General features: G+C 45.6%; 2 protein-coding genes across 12 annotated transcripts in view; one reads left to right on the top strand and one right to left on the bottom strand.

Moving 5' to 3' along the window:
- The window catches only part of DNAI1 (dynein axonemal intermediate chain 1), a 143,627-nt gene extending 127,470 nt beyond the window's left edge, over positions 1-16,157 (bottom strand). The window contains exons 1-7 of one of the 8 annotated variants that reach the window (XM_080574241.1): positions 16,079-16,137; positions 14,698-14,834; positions 13,980-14,203; positions 6,058-6,126; positions 4,115-4,213; positions 3,079-3,159; positions 1,377-1,500 (exon numbers count right to left, since the gene is read on the bottom strand). In XM_080574241.1, the coding sequence (XP_080430367.1) occupies positions 1,377-1,500; positions 3,079-3,159; positions 4,115-4,213; positions 6,058-6,126; positions 13,980-14,042 (436 nt within the window). In that variant the 5' untranslated portion in view covers positions 14,043-14,203; positions 14,698-14,834; positions 16,079-16,137. The other 7 variants (XM_080574237.1, XM_080574238.1, XM_080574243.1 and 4 more) reach the window with 7 other exon arrangements.
- A 135-nt stretch (positions 16,158-16,292) lies between these two features.
- FAM219A (family with sequence similarity 219 member A) overlaps positions 16,293-22,823 on the top strand; it is a 99,096-nt gene continuing 92,565 nt past the window's right edge. For 2 of the 4 annotated variants that reach the window (XM_080574789.1, XM_080574788.1), the window contains exon 1: positions 16,294-16,527. In XM_080574789.1, the coding sequence (XP_080430915.1) occupies positions 16,468-16,527 (60 nt within the window). In that variant the 5' untranslated portion in view covers positions 16,294-16,467. Of the gene's footprint in view, positions 16,528-22,823 lie in introns of all 4 variants that reach the window. The other 2 variants (XM_080574791.1, XM_080574790.1) reach the window with 2 other exon arrangements.

The raw sequence follows: 22,823 nt of genomic DNA, 5'->3' as shown, positions 1-22,823 counted from the left end.
CAGGGCACTGGGTGTCCGGAGAACAACCGGTATTGCCGCTAAAGACTGAGGCAAAGGCGGCATTAAGCACCTCAGCCTTTTCCTCATCCTTAGTAACTAGGTTTCCCCTCGCATCCAGTAAAGGATGGAGATTCTCCCTAGTCCTCCGTTTCGCGTTGATGTATTTGTAAAAGGATTTTTTGTTGTCTTTAACGGCAGTAGCCAGATTGAGCTCCAGATGAGCTTTGACCTTTCTAATTTTCTCCCTGCACAGCCTCGCTACATCCTTGTAGTCCTCCTCAGTGGCCCGCCCTTTTTTCCAAAGATTATAAACCCTCTTTTTTCTGCTAAGCTCCAGCCGCAACTCTCTGTTGAGCCAGGCCGGTCTTCTTCCACGCCGGCTCATCTTTGGGCACGTGGGGACGGACCGCTCCTGTGCCATCACGATTTCCTTCTTGAGGAGCGCCCAGCCTTCCTGGACTCCTCTGCCCTTCAGAACCGCCTCCCAAGGGACTCGGCCAACCAGCGTCCTGAGCAGCTCAAAGTCAGCCCTCCGGAAGTCCAAGACAGCAGTTTTACTGGTCCCCTTCCTGGCCTCGCCAAGAATAGAGAACTCTACCATTTCGTGGTCACTCTGCCCCAGACAGCTTCCGACCACCACATCTCCCACCAGTCCTTCTCTGTTTGTGAAGAGAAGGTCTAGCGGGGCATCACCCCTGGTAGGTTCACTGACCAGCTGCGTCAGGAAGCTATCTCCCACGCTCTCCAGAAACCTCCTAGACTGCTTTCTCTGTGCCGTGTTGTGTTTCCAGGATATGTCCGGGAAGTTGAAGTCCCCCACGAGGACAAGCGCCGACGATTTTGCAACTTCTGTCAGTTGCCTATAAAACTCCTCATCCGTCTCCTCATCCTGGTTCGGCGGTCTATAACAGACCCCCACCAGGATGCTAGCCTTGCCGGCCTTCCCGCGGATCCTAACCCACAGGGATTCAACCTTATCATTCCCAGCCTGGAGTTCCACAACATCAAAAGATTCTCTAATGTAGAGAGCCACGCCACCACCCCTTCTGTGCTGCCTGTCCCTCCTGAAGAGCCGATAGCCAGGCATTGCAGCACTCCAGTCGTGGGAGCCAAATAGCTTTGAACTTTTTAGTGGGTGGTGTTAATGTTCACCTGGCTCCAAAAGCATGCATTGTTTTCTACACTATGCAAACATTGTCTGATTGTTTTTTTGTTTTGTTGTTTGTTTTCTTTCTGTTTTTGTTTCTTTAGAAAGATGCAAGCCAAAACAGGAGCTGTTCAATTCTATGGTTGTGAAGTACGATCACTCCCTTATGCTTAATAAGTGGTACCAGTGCCTAGCTGAAAATGATTGTGGTTTCAGATAATAAACCAACCTGATACAGCAGATCTCATACTCTGTCGTCTGCCTTCATCTGAATCTTTGAGTATCAGGTTTCCATTCAAAGAGAAGTGAATGGCTGTTTGATCTACATAGCCTATTGGCTTGTATGCTCGTTCCTAAAAAAAAAGGAAAAAAACAACATAACCAGCATGGAGAAATGTATTTTTTAAACTAAACATACTGTGTAGCCTAACTTGCTAAAGCTAAAAAGCTCCATACTGATAAATATATGTTCACTGTTAACATTTCTATGTTGAATTCCTTCCAGCAGTTATTTATAGTTCAGGACACTGAAAGCCACAAATTAAAAATATGAGGAAAAGAACCAAGAAAAAGAAATCTCTACTTTTCCACCACTACCACAGTAAGGGAGTTTAAATATAGTTCTAGTACATCTCTACTGCATAGCACTCCCTAAGAGACTTCAGCGTCCTGTTGTGATGAGATCCCTGAATGAGTTGTCGTACCTATACAGGAGCAGCACCATACAGAGCGCAGCTCTGATCTGGAGACAGTGCAGGCACTTAGTACAGTGCCCAGGCTTATAAGCACTGCACTAATTCAGCTATTTGAAGCCAGCTTTATTGGCACTTGCTTGTAGATCACTGTACAGTGCAGTCATACTCTCAGGCCTAAACCATGTATTAAGACTATGAGCTACACCTAAAAGCAATCAGAAGCCACTGCAGACTGCAGATGTTTCAATAGTTCATTCGTAAAAATATGACTGCTTCCTGTACCGATGACAGCATAGCAGTGAGCCCACTTCATTTACCGTGGAGGATTTGACGATAGATATAATTTATCATCTGTTTCCATCCCATAAATATGAAAAATAACAACTCCAAGTAGAAGAGAAAAAAAGTGACCTTATTTGCTTCCGTAAGACTGATTTTGTTTCCCTGGTGAACTAACTTAAGTGTTGGTCAAACTAGTTAAAGAAGTATAGAGATGAGACAGGCTAAGGACAATTTCACCTGGTTGTCTATTCCCTGCATAAGACTGGAGATAATCCAATGTCAGAGCTGAAGGAGCTGTCCCTGTGTGCTCTCATTTCTTCCTCAACCCTTCCAAGGAAGGGGTGGGAGGCAGAGTCATCCTTCCTCTCTGGCCCTGCAGCAGCCTATGCTGCCAGCTGCACATGCTAGCTGGAGAATGCTGTTCCAGGGTAATGCAGCATATGCTCTGCACACAGAAATGTGAAGGTGTGACTCTTGGATGTTTCCTGGCAGTCTTTGATGCACCCTCCCCTGTTCACTCCTACTCATCATGAATAGAGCTCTTGTCACTGATTTCACGAAGCACATTTCTGAGCTCTCCTATAATGCAAACAAGGAGTCTTGATGTGAGGATATCGAAGCCCAACTGTCTTACAGACTGAATCAAACACTGCCTTTTGTCTTCTAACCACCAGTGAATGGAAAAAATATTGCCTGAGATTAGCTGCACCAATTATGTTCACTGTCAGAACTTGCCAACTTACTGTCGTCTCCTGCTTCTGAATATATATGTCAATGCTTTTATGCTTTTACCCTCTGCAAAATCCCTTTAGGAACCATTGGCAGTAAATATGTAACAAGATGAAGCCACATTAAAAAGAAATTTACCTGGGTATAAATAAAAAGAAAACACAAGAATAGCTAATTGCAAAAAAAAAAAACTCATATTGGTTTTACAGGTCATGCCACACTTACTTTAAAGCTGTATCTGACAATATTCTGGGGAGCATGGGGATTATTAGCTGTCAGAACACGTGTAAATTCCTCTTTTAATTCCTTTGGAAGAGAAAGAAAACAGTATCATCAATAAAATTCCACTCCTAATGCAACATAGAACATTAAAAAATCACCATCTTCTTTACACTCAGTTCTAGTACGTTTGGTTTGCTGCAAATACATCACTTGCAGATCATGCCTCCACTAGACCAGTGGTGGGAGCCAAGGTAACTCAAAGTGAAATCAAGAACTGTCACCTTGCTTCCTATTGTAGTACTTCAGTGGGGTTTCTGGTCATGTTAATTTTTATCTAAGCTGTGGTAGCACTTGAAAAATGCTAGCTGCATTTTATATGGCAATAAAGCACTATCTAAAACCTAAAGCACTATCAAAGTCTATCTTGAAGCACACACATTCCAAAAATATGGTAAACACTCAGCTCAGTAGCATTACTTGCAGGATCGACTTACTAAACAAAAAACAGTGCTGGTGCCAACTGCCTTCACTTTTTGAGGAGGGGGAATAATGTATACCTTCCCTTTGAGAGCTATTCGGAGGACAGGCAGCAACACTAAAGCTTTATACAGCAGTGAGAAGACAGAGACAACTGCAGTCAGAAGGGTGACTGCCTGCAATCCCAGTAAACTCAGATGAGAAGAAATGGCCTTAAACTACAGGACCTCTCTCTGTCCTGTGCATCAGACTACCTCTGGCCTCTGAAAAGCTCAGGATTGGCTCTGAAGTCCTCGTTATGTGAGAGAAGCCCTGGCCCCGTTCTGCTCTCAGATCAGCACCATACAAAGATACTTTGCCTTAAGCCCAGAGCTGTGTTTCAAAGCACATTCTCCCCGCTTTCCTGCTGAAAGCCATTCTTGTTCATGCTGCAGATAATGTACACAAGTACTAGAGTCTTACTCCTGAAGAAGTTCCTCCAAAACGAATGGGTAAGAGGTAGGCTTCAGTGTATGGAGTTTTGCAGACATCTCACAACAACTACAGGCTCTGTTTTACTCACAGCTTCAGTCAACTCCAGTTGATCTGGGGGTTTGACCAGAGTCTTTGCTGCTGTCCACTCATCCGCCCCCTCTCCCACGTCAGTGGACGCATCTTCATCCTAGCACAGAAAAAGCAAGGCAATTAGCACACCAGGACTGTGATTGTTTTGCTCGTTCCCAAAGCAGCACTTCTCCACCTTGCATGGTGTGAGGAAGACCACCATTTCCCTGTCTACCTGTCCATAGACCAGACCAGATAACGCCAAATGGCAGGCCCAAATTTGCAAATAGTTGAAAGGCTACAGCTGGCAACAGCAGTTCAGTCAGTGGGTTGGAGGAGCTGCTGCCTGTACATAACTCCTGGCACATAACAAAACTGGAGTAACTCCTGTAACAAAACTCAGAAAACTCCACTTGAATTTCAGTTTAAAAGTTGGCAATTCTGTTTCTCTTGACCATATCATATCCCAAACAAGCCTTACTTTAAAACTACTCAAAGACACAATTCAAGGACCTGCAATTGCTTCTGAAGTGTTATTATATAAACTGCACATAGAAATTATTTCAAGATATAAAGCTGCAGAGATGTGACTTCTAGAGGAACGTTAACTGTTTTCTTGCAAAGGCCAGGGGGTCTGCAGTCCTGCAACAGTGAGAGCTGCTCTCCTGGGGCTGGGCTTGGGTTGATGTCATGATATGATATCATTAACAGAAAAGAGATCACTGCAGGGATGAATTTCAATTACTTGTCATTATAGATAAACTGCTAGAACACGAAGTTGCTGATTAAAGTGTTTAGCTGCTGAGGCCAAAATTTCTCCCTCAGTTTGAAATGTGTAAGGAGTTGATTTAAAATAAATCAATCACTCTTTTAAATACAGGTCTCTCAGGTCTATTAAACTTCATAGCCTTATGGAGCTGCCGATGAGTCTGGGGTATAAGTGAAGGCTGTTTGCAGGACCCAGCAAAGCCCTGCTATCTGCAGAGCACCACGAAGGTAAAAAGCACAATGATGTGTAAAAATATGCAGCAGCTGAAAGTAACAGAGAATTTTGCATATGCCAGACACCCAGGGAAATTCACAGGCTGCAACCTTTTTTCCCCCAAGGGGAAAGGGAGCTGAAATGAGACAAGCTGGAAGGAAGGTCAAGCTCTTGGATTCTCAGAAGACTATGACGGCAGAACAGTTGTTTGTGATTTAATGCTACCCACATGAACACCTGCTTGTAGGACATTTATTATACAAAATTCAATGCCAGTTAGCTCAGTGCTGTTTTCTCTAGTGAAGCAGATAAAAATAGCATTACGGTGGTTTTTTGTTATTGTTGTCGTTTTTTAATTGAAAGTAAATACCTTTCCCTTTTTAAAAAGAGGAAAAATTTTACAAGACTGTGATTTGTCCTAAGAAGGTGGAAAGCTGTTTATCACAAGGTCTGTTTAAAAGCATACTAACTGTCCTTCCTCCACCCGTACTAATGGAGCTAAACCCACCTCAGCTCACCCTGAGGTAGATTAAGTAAGGGTGTTCTTCTAAGCACTTATTTGCGTACCAGTGAAAGAAATACCATGAGTTTATCAGTCAAAAATTAACGCTGTTTCTAATGCTTGTATTTCTATGTTAACTAAATGAATCTGGGGTATGTTTTGCATTTTCTAACCAGAGTAGTCTGTTTTCTCACAGTGTCAGCTTATATTTTGGAATTTACATCACATACATTTTTTCTGTCTTTTCATTTTGCAGTTTACTTAAATTGTTGCGTTGTTTTAGCTTCCATTTTTATTCTAACTTGCTAGTATAATTCCCTTCTCAACAGAATATTCCAGAGCAACCCCTTATTGTTAAGTCAACTGGAATGTTACCAAATCCATGAAACATGCCATTGTTCCACAAGAATCTAGTCTGCATTTCATAGATAAAGAAGGAAAAAAGATTTTTTCAAAACACTTGCGTTTGCAATCTTACCCGTTTTTTAGATACAGCTTTAGCAGGCCTTGGTGGTGCTGCCTTTCCTCCTGAAGGTCCACTTTGGCTCTGAAGCAAGAACACACCCAACATAAACCTTTAAAACATCTTGTTCCCTAATTTAACCAAAGCAACTTTACATAACTTTAATGTGTTTGATAACGTTTGCTGTAATGGTATGTAACAGAAGTCAAATATACCACTATTTTTTCCATACATCATCTGAATGAAAGGTAACCACGGACATAATATAGTAGTCTAACAGCATGGAGAAATGCTGTGCTCTGTCCTTCTTACTGCTTATTTGTGATACAGCCATATGTCCACACCCTGGGTTCTAGTGCCTTACTCAAACATATCAGAGAGACTGTTCTTGCCCCACATGTTTGCTATGTCACGGTGAGGCCAGAGAGAGCAGATCAACACCTACAACGAGACGAGTACAGAAAAAACATGGAAACCATTGATAAACAGCTGGAAAGTCAACCACTGCCAACCTCCCTCAGTGCATCCCAGCAAAGAAATATTTTAAAATAGACTTTAAGGAAAACAATAATATAGTTGTTTGCAGGGAGCCTTATAGCATAACTCTAGAGGAGGTTGCCCAGAGATTGAGGAATAACAGAAGGACACCAGTGACAACAATTTGTGAGGACTTCACAGAAAGCGGGAGAGGAAATGAAGAAGATCCTTTCAAGAAGATGCTGAGGGACAGATCAGAGGAAGAACCCAGAAAGCGGAGGATGAAGCTACCACATTTCAAGAGAAGAACTGACGAACAAAGGAGAAGACATTAGAGACTTTGCCAAGAATGGATGGACCCCAGATAACACCAGATGGATGGGTGGGAAAAGCAGAGCTGCTACTTGGAAAAAGCATTTGACTTTGTGACAGACAAGGAGATACTAGAAGAGAAGAGGGAATGAAAACAAAGGGGTGGGGGTAGATCCTGTGTTTTTTTAGAAGATTTTCTTTAGAAGAACATGAGTGTGTCTTTTAGCTCAGATCAAAGGTCCACCTAGCCAAGTATCTCTCTCCTTCAGTATTCAAAAGCAGGTATCTACGGAGCTTTCTTCAGGAGTATGTTTCAGCCTTCAACAGGGAATTCTTAAACCAGAAATGCTCTCCTTTTCATTTCATCCCAGTGGACCTTTTCCTCCCCAAACTTCCTCGGGCATTTTGGAATCCATGCTCACTTTTAGCATGCACAAATCCTGCATCAAGGATCCCCACAGTACAAACACACGCTACTGCAAAGAACCACTGCTTGTCATTTAAGCCTGCCACTTGCTGTTTTCATCTTATTTTCCCATTTTTTTCTACTGGAAAGTGTAGTTTTATCCCATTAGCTTTTGTTCGTCCCCTCTTCCACGTTTCTTACCAATACTTTAAGGAGTACGAGTCAGGAGATAAGTCCTTAAGGATTTAAGGACGGACAAGTCCTTAAGGAGCACAGATACCTAGACTCCTCTCACAACTTTCTTTCATTGTAAAAAATAAATATCCACATTTCCCCTCTGTTTCCTATGTATTAAACAATTAAGCATCCATAATGACTTTCACCCAGCACTCCCAAACCTTCTTGCTAAAGCCCCATTACTTGTTAAGACACGGCAACAAGAATGCAGGAGGAAAATATTTTCAGATGAGAACAAAGCAGAGAAGAGAAGAGAGACTCAGACTTTGAATGCTGTTTCCCATTGTAAAAGCTGTAAGATTGCTATTACTAACAAGGTGTCAGGGGTTTTATTCCAGCAAACGTGCACTAAAAGCAATGAAAAATGAGTGGATTGATACATTTCTATGCCTAGAAAACGTGCCTTACTTTGAAATACGAATTGCTGTTACCGAAATGGACATAATAGAGACTTAGGGCATTTCCTTTAAAATCCCACAGTGGGGTGGCAGCAGAGCATAGCAGAGAGCCTGGAGCCCTGGTGTCACAGCCACTGCTTGAACCCCTGGGTTACGCAGGCAGCCTGCTTCCCCTTGTTAAGAGCTCAGCAGTGGGCGACAGGGCACCCTGTTCCACACAGAAGCTACCTGGGAGTAAGGTGTGATTTAAGCAACAAAATTTAAAACAGAATTTCAGAGGAGAATTTTATTTGGAACCAAATCAGAAATAAACTCTTAATTCTAAACAGGAAACAAAGCCTACTCGCTACTATCCCTTGTGAATAGCCTATAAAAGCATTTATCCAGCTGTAAAGGCATTGACAGGGCAATCTGACGGTAATTGGCTTTGGCAGTTGCACACATTTCAATTAACATAATCTGAAGAGCCACAAGGAAATAAATATCTGCAACTGTGTTAAAATCCAAAAGTGACACCGAAGAAAAGCTAACATTTGATTCCAGTGGAAGGAAGCAGCGTAAACCCTGCCCTATCGCCCCCTCCATAAAGGGTTTGCAGGATAGAACATGAGCTCTGGTGTCAAAAAAACAGCAATAACCAGTACAGCACAGAAGTCAGGAACAACGCAGTAACACAAACAGCAGTTAAACCCAAACCACTGTGAAAAAGGCACAAACCACCACTCTAACAGGGAAATGTGCAGGTCTGGGCTTCTTGCTGTCCTTCTCCCACTCTCTGGAATTCCTTGGCTCAGGAGCATCCTTCCTTCCCGGTACAGCCATTCGTGCTTGGAGCTCACTCTTTTAGTCCATCCCCAAGACTTCTTCCAAGCCAGATCAGGGCAGCCCCATAATTTGGTATTGTCATTGCTACCAATGGGCCCCGTGCTGCGTATTGAGTTTGCAAAGCCCCAGGGCTGAGGCTGCTTGGCTTGCTCTGTCTGGACTTTCCTTGGCCTGCCTGCAGCTTTATTACACTCAGCAGCAGGCTAACTGACCACAGAGAATCCAAATTTGCTTTACTTCTTTTATGTTTGTACACTACCACCATGGTTTTATGACTGTAACATAATGTACAGGGAACTACAGGCCTGGTGTGACAAGGAAGACCCTGGAAGAGGTGACCCAGGATGCGGCACAGGGAAGTACAGGGATGGGATGATACGGGATGGGGCACAGGCTTGCACTGGAGACCCCACAGCTGTAAACATCTCACCAACGGTCAGTTAAAGAAATGCACACCTGGGAGCTGGACCAAGCTGGCTTTAGGGGTAACAAGGAAAACAAATGAACAAAAGAACAATAGAATAGCACTTAAAAAAACAACATATATAGTAATTTCAGATGCAACGTGGAACATCAGACCAATGAAGAAACAGAAAGGTGTTGAAGTGTGCTAGTTAACTTACAAAGAAACCTCAAGTGGGTCTTAGAACGGTGAAGAAGAAGCCATCAGCATGGACATCTTGTCGTTCTAGTGAAGGACCCCAGGTGCTAACAACTCACCACACCATCGCCAAACGCCAAGGACAAGAAAATGAATATGCACCAAAACTAGTGGATCTGCTTAACACTATTACAAGAAGCAAGGTGGAGAACAAACATGGGTCAGTCAAGAACACAAAGCCTTTCACACCGCCTGCTAGTTCACGTAATAGCACAAAGCCTACTGCTGTGCTTGTTGTGGAAAAGGCAGCCCTGTTGTTCCTTTCCCTTGGTACGTCTGTGCTTGGTCCCTTTCCTATTCCTTTTGCAAGCTCCTGCTCTCTGTAAATCTTTCCCAAACCAGCACACTGTACTTCCTCGTATTTTTCCTTAAAACTCTCCTCTGCCACATTAGCTGTAAAGTGTCCTCAGCAGCACCCAGGTAGTTGGTGTCTTGCCACCACGGCCCAGAATGATGACCACTGTTCCCTCATTTTTCTTTTTACTACATCAGTGTGTTACCCACATGCTATTATTTAAGCTGTAAACCTTTTGCACTGACAACTATTTCTTTGTTCCAGGTTATTCAGTGTTTGTACAACAGGGGAGAGGTCACGAGTGCATCCCGCATATGAATAATAAACTATAACTGTGAATCAGCATAATGGTCGTACATTCACCAGCAAGATGCTCATGACGAGGACCGGCCTTCATACACATCTCTAAAATTCAAGCACATTTTTGCTGTTATATAATTAGCTACAGAAGAAGAAAAGTTAACAGGCTATTATTAGGATCTCAAACAGAAGTATTCAGAAGTTAGAAAATGCAAGAATTAAGGTTGCTGAGGCAACCTTCAATTCATCCCTTTGGGCACAAGCATTAAGATATAGGCCTTAATTACATAATTAACACACTTTTTGTGTGTGTGTGTGTGTGTGTGTGTATATTCCCTGCCTCACTTAATCTCTCCCAGGCTTACTAGCATGGGCAGAGTTCAACAGTAAGTTGCTACCAGTATTTTGGTTTATGTTGTTCAGCATCTAGATTTTTTTTTAAACCTAGCCTAAGTCAAACACCCAGAAAAGAACATTTAAATCCAAAAAGTTCATTTTTAGCAAATTCTGTATAAAACGAAGATCTTGCCACAGAAAGCATCAAAAGTCTTCATAAATCTTCCTAATAAATGGTGCTACTATACCTGCCTTTAGTAATAATAATTAACAAGAAGAGGAATGCGAGTAATTATAAGGAATTTATATTAGGAAAAAAGAGATATTGTTGCTAGGGAACTCAGGAATAGGTAGGAGGCACAGAAGAGTTGCACGGAGTTTCTCACCTCCAGGTCATCTTCATAACTCAGACCACCCTGGGACATGCTCCACTGTTCCACTGAAAAATGCTGAAGTGAGAATCCATGCACGCCAAAAATGTTCTATTCTGATAACCATCTTACGTTAAATAAATGAACAGCTTATAGCAGTTCCCACAGCGAAAATACATCAGAAGCCCAGAACAGTCATAACACTTAAGGATATATAAAACTCAAGTGACTTCTTTTCCAGACCTTTCTTCCAGGAGTTGTTTCTGACAGCAGCACCTGGAAATTCCTCCCTGGGCCAGATATCAACTACGCCAGAAGACAGATTGACTATATTACAGCAAAGATTCAGAAATCCAACACGGTGATACAGCTGAAGGGAGGAAATAGCTGAAAAGTGATGCTTTAAATGCCATTTAATTTTCTTTTCCCTTGCCACAGCTCCCTCTAATGCAGACAAACCATCAGGAGATGGAAATAAGAGGCAAAATCAAGTCTTCAGCAGGAAATTTTCATGTTGCTGACCTATCCAACAAGCATTTATAATCAGATTTTTAGGTTTGATGCTTGGGTTGTCTCCTAACGTGTTTGAAGTTATATATATATATAAAATAGGAAAATTAAAATAAGAAGAAATGACTGACCACTCTCCAAAGGACATTGCTCTATCTCAAAAAAGCACTACCGGGCTGGCATTTAGGAAGAGCTATCCTATTGCCGCATCCCAGAAACATGTAATGGGAGAGCAAGCATCAAGGAGTTTCAGTATCTCTTTGATGAAAATTTTGCCCTCAACACCCCAGTAATGTGCTTCCAGCTTGGCCAGAAAAGAAAATACAGAATCATACAAGACCATCCATTCAAGTCTTGTAAATCTTACTTATTCTACGCACAGTGATTATCATTCTCTCTTTTTGTTGGTGATGTGACAGCCACTAATTGCTGATCTGAGACTCATCAACCAATTTTATACTAAATAGACAGAATTTTCAGTACCTGCTTTCTTGACTAAATAGCAAACCTTTGAAGGTTTTTCAAAGTCATCTGGCTTCCAGTCCTGTCTGGCTCTTTCTCAACAGATATTTTGTGTAGCCCTACTTTTTAATTATTTCATCCTCTGCTGCAGGAAACCTCTGAACTGTCAGTGGCAGTGCTGATGGTAAATAAATCATCCTGGTGTTTTAGGAAGCAGAGGTTTACTCTCAAGAGCAAGTGTTCATTTAAGAAGGAGGTCAAACCCTCAATCCGTGACCACAGAAATCCTTCAGGAGAAAATGTGTTCACCCCTCACATTCAGATCCAAGGCCTGCCCTGACTGCTCAAGTAGGAGATGCTGTGATGCTACCATGTGTGCTGTCCCCCATCAGGATGAGGTTCCTTGCTGTAGCCTTTGCTGGGCGGTTCATCCTTCTCCTGTACTGTCAGATTAGACCACCCTTTCCTGACCAGCACTTGCAACTGGTTGCTGCACATACACAGCAAGGTGAGGAGCCAGACACACCACTATATGGTAACTCCTTGAGAAACATGTAATGTTTCCCTATATTGAAAGAGTAAAGTGGGTTGAGCAGATCTGGATTTGCAGATCTAACCTAAAATACCAGAAAATTGGGCAGGGATGATGCAGGCTGATTACTCTGCAAAGCTGAACTGTCAGTTCATATTAAGCAAATCTTCCAAAGGCTGAAAATCAATTACATATTAATGAAACACTCATCACAGGGCAATGACAAACACAGACTACATTTTTTTAAGATCATTAAACAGACATTCCTGCAGCATCTCTGCTCCCCATGCTAGCAGTCACCATAAGACAATCTGACCGCAAGGCTGAGCAATCACAGAATGCTCCAGCTAAGTTTACTTTATCTTCCTGAGCACAGGCATTATCATCCCCATTTCCTTTCCAGCGCAGCACAAAGGTTAACATGTAATCAGAAAAAAAAAAGAGAAGTACAAAGTTGCTTAAAGGATTCTAGGAGGGAAGAGGGAGAATCATTAGAAGAAGTGGGCTTGACATTTCTGTAAAACCATTTAATAACTTCCTGCTGGCTTTCTATTCTTGTTTTGAATCTTAGCAGTCTCAACAGTAAACCACCACTCAGCACAATGAGCAGAGAAGCACGGCATGGAAACAAAGCCAAAGAAAGCAGAGGGACTTGTTGCCCGCCCTGCAGCAGACTTCCATTTACACGCACTAGGGATGCCAATTTAAGAACTATTTGCCAACATATTTTTAATCTGCTTTGTGAGAGACACTAAACCAAGTGTTTATTTTATATTACATGGACGGTTTAATGCATGTTTTAAGAGCCAACAGGCACCTTAAAAGCCTTTGCTGTCAAAAAGTAAGAACTGATTGCTGACTGCTTTTTGGGAGGGGGTCCCTTTGTCTCTCCTTGACAGCTTGGTGAGCAGCAAAGAAGCCGCTGACATGTCGGTGGGTGCAAGCCCAGGTGTGTAATTAGAAACGCCTCACTGTCCAAATTCGGATGCTTTCCTAACACAGCACAAGTTACCTGTTGCTGACAGCGCTGTTGACCCTATCTGGCAAGTGCCCCCAGTCTGGTTTTACTTACTGCAAATAAAAAGAAGTGTATGCAATGTCAATTAAGGAACCATAGCCAAATCAGTGGGCTCAGCCACAGGGGTACACAGCAGCACGCGGCGCACTCCTCCACTCAAAGAGAAGAAGGGCCACAAAGTGAAGACTTTGAACTCTGGATTCAGCATAACCAACACTTCCAACAGCATACCTGAAAACCACATTTAAAATGTTTTTATAAACTTAGAAATTGTTGTCCGCTTTCTTCCACCACCCACACACAGGAATGACACAGGGCTAACATGGTGCTGTCCCCTGCCCTACCAGCAGCTCTCTGCACGTCTTTGTACGTGCCACACAAGTCATTGTTTTTAAAATAATACTGTTCTTCAGCATGTCATACCCAAGACCTCATTTTCAGGGGAGTCGAGAATCTAATTCTTCCATTCACTTCCGTCTGATTCAGAGACATTGGTTTATGTCTTTCCATAATTCTGCACGTTCCCAAAACGCGCTGGGGCTCGATTCTGTGTAACAAATTTCTGACCTGAACGGAAGGATGGTATTGAAGTATACAGCATACATAAGTTTTATTATTTACAAAGCTGCATTGGGAACACAAAGATCTGGGCACACCCAATCACTTTAACAGACTTTGAACACTGGAACATTTCTTATTAATGTCTCCAAACATACAAGAGCAATGGTCTAAACGTGCTTCTAATTAAGGCTCAGATCGAGTCAAACGATTCATCTTGAATTCACTTCATCTACCACCTTTATCTCTGACGGCCAGACAGCTTTTGGCATATTTTCATCCAAGAACCTGGGAGATTCCATTCAAAGAAGAAGAAAAATACATCGTCTGGTTGGAGGTTGAACTGGAGGCTGAAGTCACTGGGATAAAGAGATAAAGAGCAAAAGAAAGCAAGAGACTCATGTCAGAGGAAAGGGAAAATACAAGACAGGCAGAAGACAGAAGAAGGGCAGGCAACCGCCACCTGTAGGGGAAAAAAAGAAAAAGAATTGATTACAAAGCACTCAAAGAGCCCACAGCCATGAAAGCGAAGGAGGGACTGGAAGTGACACATGGCAACAGGGAAGAACCTGAAACCATTCAGGTAACTGTCTCAGCTTTGAGCACAATCTCAGGAAGAAAATTTTCAAAGGGAAAGCAGTCAGCAATGAAAAACCTACGAGGCAGAGCAGAACAAAGCAATACAAGGGATATACAGGAATGAAAAGCATGGGGACAGGTGAAAAGAGCATAGTGCTACAGGAGAACTTGCAGCGAAAGGGACAAGGACGGAAAGCCGATGGAAATGATGCTCAGTAGAAAAAGCAGCCTCACAGGCAAGCAGCAAGCTTGTTTCCTGCCTCTTTATGAACACTGGCAGAGAGGAAGAACGTGTCTGAGACACAAGTGCAGAGCCTTACTCATTTGTTTTCAAAAGAGACTTTCTTGACAAGAATTGGGATCTAGACCTTGACTCACCAATTAATTTTACAGTAGCCATCAGGCCTCAGTAAATACCAATCATCGGGCCCCGATGGCGCAGTGCGTCGTGCAAAGGTGCAGCCATTTACTCCTGTGACTCTCCAAGCCCCGGTGACGTGGGCTGTACTTTAGATCTGTGAAGATGAGACAACAGCCTCTGGCCTCCAGAGCCAGCTAGTGATTCACACAATTCCTCCACTGCAAGAATATTCTAGTCGATGAAAGTACACGAAACAGCAGTCAGATTTAACAAGCACAGACAAATATAGGGAAGGCAGCACAGGACAAGTTAAAATTATTTTAAGTAATTGTAGTTAAAGTTATGCGAAAAGCCAAAAATCCAAAGAGTTTAAACCGTTTGTGATGTTTCAAGAACTTTAAAATAAAAAGAATGCCTTTACAACACATTAATTAAGTTTTTCAACTAACATGTGAACCAAAGCCTATCCATTTCAGAACATTTGAGATAATGGTTAATGAAAGTGACTAAAAATGTTTATGTGGAAATTCTGAAAGTAAAAGAAATTGGGATTCAGAGCAAGCATTTAATGCCAAGTTTAGTTTATACCATCATTATTAACGCGTTTTACGATTTTAGCATAAACCTCTTTATTATCTAGGACGGAATGGGGTCTTTGGTTCTCCATTTCTGCCCTTTGCAGACCTCATAAAGCCTTTGTAACTTGACAGTTGTAAGCACTTTTTAGCGGAAGCATTACGCATGTCACAGAGATCCCCTCTCTTTCTCTTTTCTGCTCTGAAGCCCCGAAGCCCTCTTACCACACGTGCAGGAACAACCAGACGGCTCCAAAGACACCAGCCCTGTGCAGAACCATGTCGGTACGCCTGGGTTTGAGGCGCTAGCCCTCAGTTGGAGGTCCACCACCTCACGGGCTCTGAGCCTGTCCTTCTTTGTTACCTTCAGCTTCCCCCGGTCAGTTACGGCATTTCTGGCACGCGCTCTGGATGTTGTTGCGTTGGGGAGCTTCCGGACCAGCTATGCTGACCCCCGCCTCCCCCCACAAAGATCAAACCGCTGGGACAGGCTGCCCAGAGAGGCTGTGGAGTCTCCTCCTCTGGAGATACTCTAAACAAAGCGTGCTCTGGGTGACCCTGCTCGGCGGCACTGGGGTCGGACTGGGTGATCTTCAGGGGTCCCTGCCCACCCCAGCCGCGCTGCGACTCCGTGAGGTGACGGTGACGGGGCGCGGGGCGGGCGCTGCTGCTTGGGGACGGGGGGGGGGCCCACGTCACGTTTCCGAGTGACGTCATGCCTCGGGGATGACGTCACGGTTCGGGGTGACGTCACCGATCGGGAGTGACGTCACCGATCGGGAGTGGGTGACGTCGCGGCGGCGCCGCCCTGCCGCGCCCTTACCTGCCGCCGCCCGTCGCCCGCCTTAGCCGGCATGGCGCCCCTACGCCACGGCCTCCCCCCCACCGGAAGTTGACTTCGGCAGCCATGGCAACGCGCCGGAAGCGCTGCCGCCGAGCCATTCCCTCCCCCTCCTCCCCCTCCCCTCCGATCTATTCCCGCGCTCTGACCCCGCCCCCTGCACGCACACACCCCTCGCCCTCATGAATATGCAAATGAGCGGGGCGGGGCGGCGGCGGCGGACCCGGAAGCGGCGCGGCTGAGTCACGGCGGCGGCGATGAGGCTGCGGCGGGCGGCGGCGGGCGCGTGAGCCAGGAGCCGGGAGCCCCCCGCCGCCATCCCGCCGCGTCCTCCCGCCCTCCTTCCTGCCCTGCCCTGCCCTGCCGCCACCATGATGGAGGAGATAGACCGGTTCCAGGTGCCCGCCGTGCGCGCTGAGATGCAGCCGCTGGTGAGCGGCGGGACGGGAGCCGCCGCTTGGCCGCTGCATGCCCCCCCCCCATGCGGGGGTAACGGGATTGGGGTTGGGATGAGGGAGGGGAAAACGGGCCGGCCCCGGGGCCGTTACATAACGGCCGTCCCCTGCTGTGTCATGGCGGAGGGTGGGGGGGGCGGTGGCCGCCCCGAAATGTGCCCCTCCACCCCGGTTGGTGCTCGCCGAGAGGCAGCGGGAGGGAAGGGAGGAGGCGCGGCCAGCCCCGGGGGCTGCCAGCCGGCCGCCCGGTAGCCCACGGCCGCCTCCGGGCGTGTGGCTGCCTGGCTCTGGCGCCGAGGGCTTGCTCCCGGTGCCGTGCACCAGCCGCGTGCGAGCCCCGGGTTGTGTGTGTGTGTGTCCGGCCCTGCATCCTGCCTGGCGAACGTCCTCCTCCTTCCTTTCCTCCTTCCCTGCCTTCCTCTCCTCCTTCCCCATCTTCCTCCCCTCCTTCTGCATCTCCTCACGGCCCCCTCAAAGCCCACGACCTGTTGGCATCACCGTCGGGGCGGGTGGCTGCAACGCGCCAGCTCCCGTTGGCACCCGGAGGGAGCAGATCCCACCCCAGCACCCGACCGTGCGGGGTGAAGCCCGCGGGGAGGTGCGAGGGACTGGGCCGAAATGCCCGCGCAGATCCCCCGGCAGCGGGAGCGGGGCTGGTAGCAGCGGGTTCGTGTTAGCCCTGAAGGTGCTCCCGTGGCTCCCGGTGTGTCGAGCTGTCGGCTGTCTGGAGTCGGTGTCCGCGCCTCGGTTTCTTGTGGCAACCAGCGTTCATCAGCTAAATAAAAACTGAGGACGCAATAATCGGCTTGTGAACGGAAAGGCTCCTCTGTGTTGGTCTCCAGACTGGTTACCTCACGGCGACAAGAAAAGGCTTTGGTGACAAATTATGGAAATAGCTTCAGGCTGATCTTTTTTTATGGTTTGGTTCTTCAGTTTGTAACCTTTGTGGTGGGAAGAGAACTGTCCCTGCAAGCTGCTGGGGACTTGTTGCGTGCTTACTGTGAGGTTTTGTTGAGCACGGTGAGGCTGGCCCACGTTATGGTGAAGGCAGAGGGCATACTAGTGAGATGAGCGAGTTTGGAAGAGCAGTTGGCAGACCAAAAAGCCAAAACTCTTAAATACTTCCCAAAGCAGTTGGGGTTTCTTATGCCAAATAAAATCCCATAATAGCAGAGGGATGGAAATGGTATTTGCGAGCACGTTTGTGTAGACAGAGTGGGCAGAACCTGAGGAGGTGACTTGGTCCAGCCCAGCTGTCTCAGGGTGGGATGGTGTATCATGCAGCAATGGTAGTAAGCTTAAGAAGGTTTCCTTCCCCTCTTCGGCTGCCAAAATTACGAAAACTTCACAAAGGAATTTCACACATTTAAAAAAAAATTCTCTGAACACAGCTAAAGGAGTTTTTTTTTTCCCTAGGCTTCAGGGTTTCTGTTGGTTTTTAACTAATAGTGTTCATAGTGAAAATGCGTGCATGCGAGGGACTGCTGCAGTGAGTGGATGGTGAGGGATGCTTCCGCGTGCCTGGGAAGGCTGGCATCGATCTCGGGAATGGGACAGAGCAAGTCTGGTACAGCATTTCCAGTGGCACCACCTGCTTGTAGCTCCTGGTCAGCACCTGGCACGCAGGCACTGGTGCTCGCAAGGCTCCCTGCACTTCAGAAGCTGGCTGGGGTTTGTAGTGGTTTGCTTGGGTGGCCAAATTCTGCCCCATGCTGCTGCATTGTTCTACGGCAGCTACTGCTTGTCCCGTTCCTCTTCCTCTCCTTCCTTCCTACCCCATCCCATGTTTTTAAGTACAAAACAACCCGTGTGTCTCAGGACTGTTTTTTTTTTTTTCCTATCCTCAGTGGAAAAGCTTCGAATTCCACCTTCCAGGGCCAGTGGTCTGTGCAATGTTGAAGGCTGAAGGAGTCTAGCAGTGTTTTCCCCATCCAAAGGGCTGAGGTAGAAGTTTGTTTTCCAGGTGTGACATGACAGCCAGAGCTCTTCAAATTTAAGAGATAGGTACAGCTGGCAAATGCCTAAGGAAAGCCATTCTCAGAACACAGTGTTTCTAATCCCATAAGTATCCAAACCTGCCACTGATACTGGCATTATTGATCGGTTTTCTGTCAGGGGTGACAGAGTTGACAAATGGTGAAAACATTTTAGGTTGTTCTTGTGGTTGTTTGGTTCTGTAGCTTCTAACTCTTGTGTTGGGGAAATAAACCTGTCCATGCAAGCTGATGTGGACTTGTTCCATGCCCTACTGGTGTGTGTTTTTGCCAAGCACAAGTCTCCGTCTTGGGAGATGTCAAAAGCCTCCTGGGCAGCTGTCTCTGGGTGGCACTGCTTGAGCTGTGGCTTGGAGCAGGTGACCTCCAGAGGTTCCTTTGCAGTGGTTCTGCACTAATGTCTGGTGTCCACGGAGCGTGCATCATGACACTAACAGTACTGTATTTGCTGAGCAAGGGCAGAGTACTTGGCCCATCTATGACTTTTTGCCCAATTCTTTAAAGTTCAAATGTGTCTGGAGGGGGAACCTTGCCTCATGTCCAGCTAAGGGTTGCGTTAGTGTCTTAGTGCAAGGCTAAGGGCAGCACCTAACTGGAGCTGTGTGGAGCATCGCTTGCTCTGACGAAGCGTGCTGGGATCTCTGGTTGCTGCAAGTTGCTCCTAGCTAATAATGGGGTTGGTCAGGGGTTGTGTTGCAGAGCAGAGAAGTGTTTGTTCTGCAGGCTGCGTGCTGGCCATCTCTGTTGTGCTTCCCATAACCTTCTCAACAATTGCAGTGTTGTGGAGCTAGAAGGGTGGGCAGTCATTTCCTCCTCTCTTCAGCCTGTTTGGATAAAAAACACCAAGTCAGACAAGCTGCCTTGGTTCTGCTCGACCTCTGCAAACATGGATTATGAGAGCTGCTGTGTACTAATGCTGACCCAAGAGAAGGTTCAGTGCAGGACTTAACGAGAGGGATTTGCTGCAGAGAAATGGACAGGATGCCCTACAGACCCTGGATCAACACTGGCAAGGCAGGACATAGGGCAGGACAAGGCCCAGTGTTTCACATCTCTGCAAGATGTATTATTCTGCATGTCTTGATATTGTGGCGCAATTCAGTACACATTCCTTCTAGAACACGTGTGGCATCTTTCTGTAAGATTGGAATGGTTTTGATTCTGATTTCCTGTCCTGGATACTGGTGGCTCTTGACTTCCATCCCCAGAGTACCTGTCCCTTCAAGTTAATATACTAATTTTCCTGGGCTCTTGTTTACTCCTAATACTTAATATCATGTGTTTCCTATCAACATGATGCAAGCTCAACTGTGGAAACTCTGTTCTGCTTAATTTCTCTTTGATCTCTGCCTGGTCACGATCCTTCTGATCCTTCTCCACAAAAAGGGATTTCTTCAGTAGCTGCTGGGCAGCAGGTTAGTTTCAGAGAGGGCCAAGTTCCAACATTGCTGGGGCGCGTGATGTGATAAGGCCTGAAACACGGTATTTCTGAGACACTTAGGCTCTATGGGTAGCTATCTTTGCTGATGTGGCTGGGATTTGATGTGTTAACTTGCAACCAGAAAAACACTGCAAGTCTTTGTTGCATCGTTGTGATGATTGGTGTGGGTTTGCTTTCTCCAATGGCTTTTTTTTTTTGTATGGAAGGATTCATAACACTTAATTCTTGTTGCAGAGGTAGGTATTAAACAGAGGGAGAAGTGGAGGGACGTGTGCCCAGTGAGGATGCCCCAGAGGAAGAGCATTAAAGTAGTCTAGAATAGGAATGGGGCTGCCTGTAATCATATGTGGACCTATCCTAACAAAAGTTCAGCACAGGAACCTTGCTACACGTTCTTCCTGTGACTTAGAAGCTTGTTGTGTTGGCTAAACTCCTGCAAAATCCTTCCTATTTCTGTTAGAATGGAAGGTACCAAGCACAGTGCAGTGGGGTTGTATCTTGAATTTTGGCGGTATGTGGAAACCCTCCTGAGCCCGGCTGGTGTATGGTGGCAAACTGACAGATGACAGTGTTGGATCGCACATCGTTCCTGTACGATAACGCAGGCAGTTGCTGTTCTTAGCATGGAAATGCAAGTAGAATAAAAGTGCATCTGCCCACATGGCATCAGTACCACTTTTCTTGAGGAAAAAGCACCTGCCAAAATGCAGCAGCTTCAGAGGAGCTTTTCCGCAAACTGCTGAGACTTTGGCTTGATTTCTGGAAGTGGCAGCTGGAACACAATATTTTAATTTCCCAGTTCTCCACCTGCTTGAAAAATGGAACTCTCTGCAGAGAAATTGGGCTAATGGTCCTTATATCTACTTCTGAAGCGTTGTGGCCGGGCTGGTTCCTCTCAGAGGTTTGCCATGCTGTGGGGCATTGGGTTGGCAGCTCGAGTTGTGACTGCTAAAGCTGATCGAAGGATTTCAATTAGCCACATCCTGCAGTGATGCTGATGGCTCTCTAGTTGAGATGCTGAATCCACGCTGATCCTGGAGGTGCAAAATTTCCGGAAAATTCTAAAGATACAGAAGTTGCATTTCCAAATGCCTTTTCTTGAAAATTTGTCTTTTTTTCTGTTTTTGGTTTCTATATACTGGGTACTTAGTGTTTCAAAAATGAACTATAATTTCAGTTAGCAGACAGCATGAGCATTCAGCATGCTTATAAAATCTGCATTCTTAGTTTCTGGAAATATTGACTGTCTCCTGTTAGGGAAGTTGTGCTGTGTTTTAAGATCTTTTTTTGTTTTGCCTGATGCACCTCTAAAATAAGGAGAAAACTGAAAATAGAAAAGCAAGAGTTACTACCACACAAAAAGAAAGGTTATACCTGTAGGGCTTAGAAATGGTATGTTAATGTAACATTAGGTCTCAAGTGCAGCTAGACAAGAAACTCATCTTTCTAGAAGGAAAAAGATTCTAAAATGAAAATGTCATCCCTATGTATATTCATGGTAATGTAGCCCAGGGGTTACAGAGCTATATGTTTTGTAAATGCCTACAGTACATGGGACTTGTAAAGGCTCAGTACTGCAAGTTCTGAAATACTTCTATTTCAAAGGGTCCTTCTTTTAGTTAGACAGTCTGACTTGATGTGCTGCGATGTCATTTATAGCCGGAGTCTTAAGAATGATCTTCCTGAATACCTCGGTTCTATCATGGTCGTTGTCCCCCATTCTGTATCAGGCCTTTGGTGCAGAGGTACAGGAGCAATCTCCTTTCTCCCCCAGGCCATGGAAAAGCTCGAGCAGTTACTCTAGCACAGGCTGTGCTGAGGGATGCTGCTGCTGCTGCCAGAGGGTGCGGGAGTGCTGGCTCTGCAGGCTGCTTCCTTTTTTCCACTTCTTTGCACAAACTCTTAAACGTAGTTCTTCTGTCAATCATGTTGGGAGATCCCTTCATGAGCGAAGAAAGGTGTTTAAAAAGGGGCACTGTGAACTTAATGAAGAATTAAACCTGCACGGCCTCCTCTAGGGATTCTTCCATACCTCCCAGGAGCTTGTTATCTGTAGCTCGACATTAATATCTACTCAGACACCAACTCGTGGTACAGAAATAGCCATACGCTCTCTCTGCCAGTAGTAGCGTAAGGTCTGTAAGGAAGCAGACAAGGTGAGCAAAATGCCAGGGCAAGAGAGGAAAACAACGTGTGCCTTTAATTCTGCAAGCCTTCATTCAAAGAAAGCTCTCTGCTCACCCGCAGGGCTGTAGGGCGCATGTGGCCTCCCTGGAGCTGCTTCTTCCTTGCTGTCCAACTGAAGATTGAACTTGATAAGAAAAGAGGAGGGGACCCTACAGCTGGCCTTACCTGTGGGGTAGGGGGTAAGTGGGGAGCTGGCTAAAGGCACAGTAGGGATTCAGTCAGTCACGATGGTGTGCCTGGTTTCTCCAGACATTTTAAGACCTTGGCTGGAGCAGTTGTCTTTCTGCTTCTATTCAGATCAATTATCTGTCACTTTCCACAGACACTCTGCAGAAATGTGTCTGCGCTTTCACCCCACGCTGCACACACCATGTATCTTCTGTGAAGCCTTGCACCATTTTGAATATAAGGTCCCGGTGGGGTTATTCAGAATCTGTCACTAAAATTGACGTCTTAGTGATGCAGCCACTTGCAACGAGTAAATCCGTCAGCTCCAGCTCTAACCCTGTGTAGTCCTCCTGACCATTATTCTTCTTTCTGAGGTTTAAACTGTAATCTTGTTCAGTGGATTGGTGTCCGTTTTTGAGCATGTAATAAAAGGCAAGCATTCACTTCTCAGCTTTGACCCCGAGGACAGGGAGTTGGAGTGA

This window comes from Anser brachyrhynchus (genome assembly GCF_964034855.1).
Source record: "Anser brachyrhynchus genome assembly, chromosome: Z".
Taxonomy (NCBI): Eukaryota; Metazoa; Chordata; class Aves; order Anseriformes; family Anatidae; genus Anser; species Anser brachyrhynchus.
This window is presented reverse-complemented; position numbering and strand designations above follow the sequence as displayed.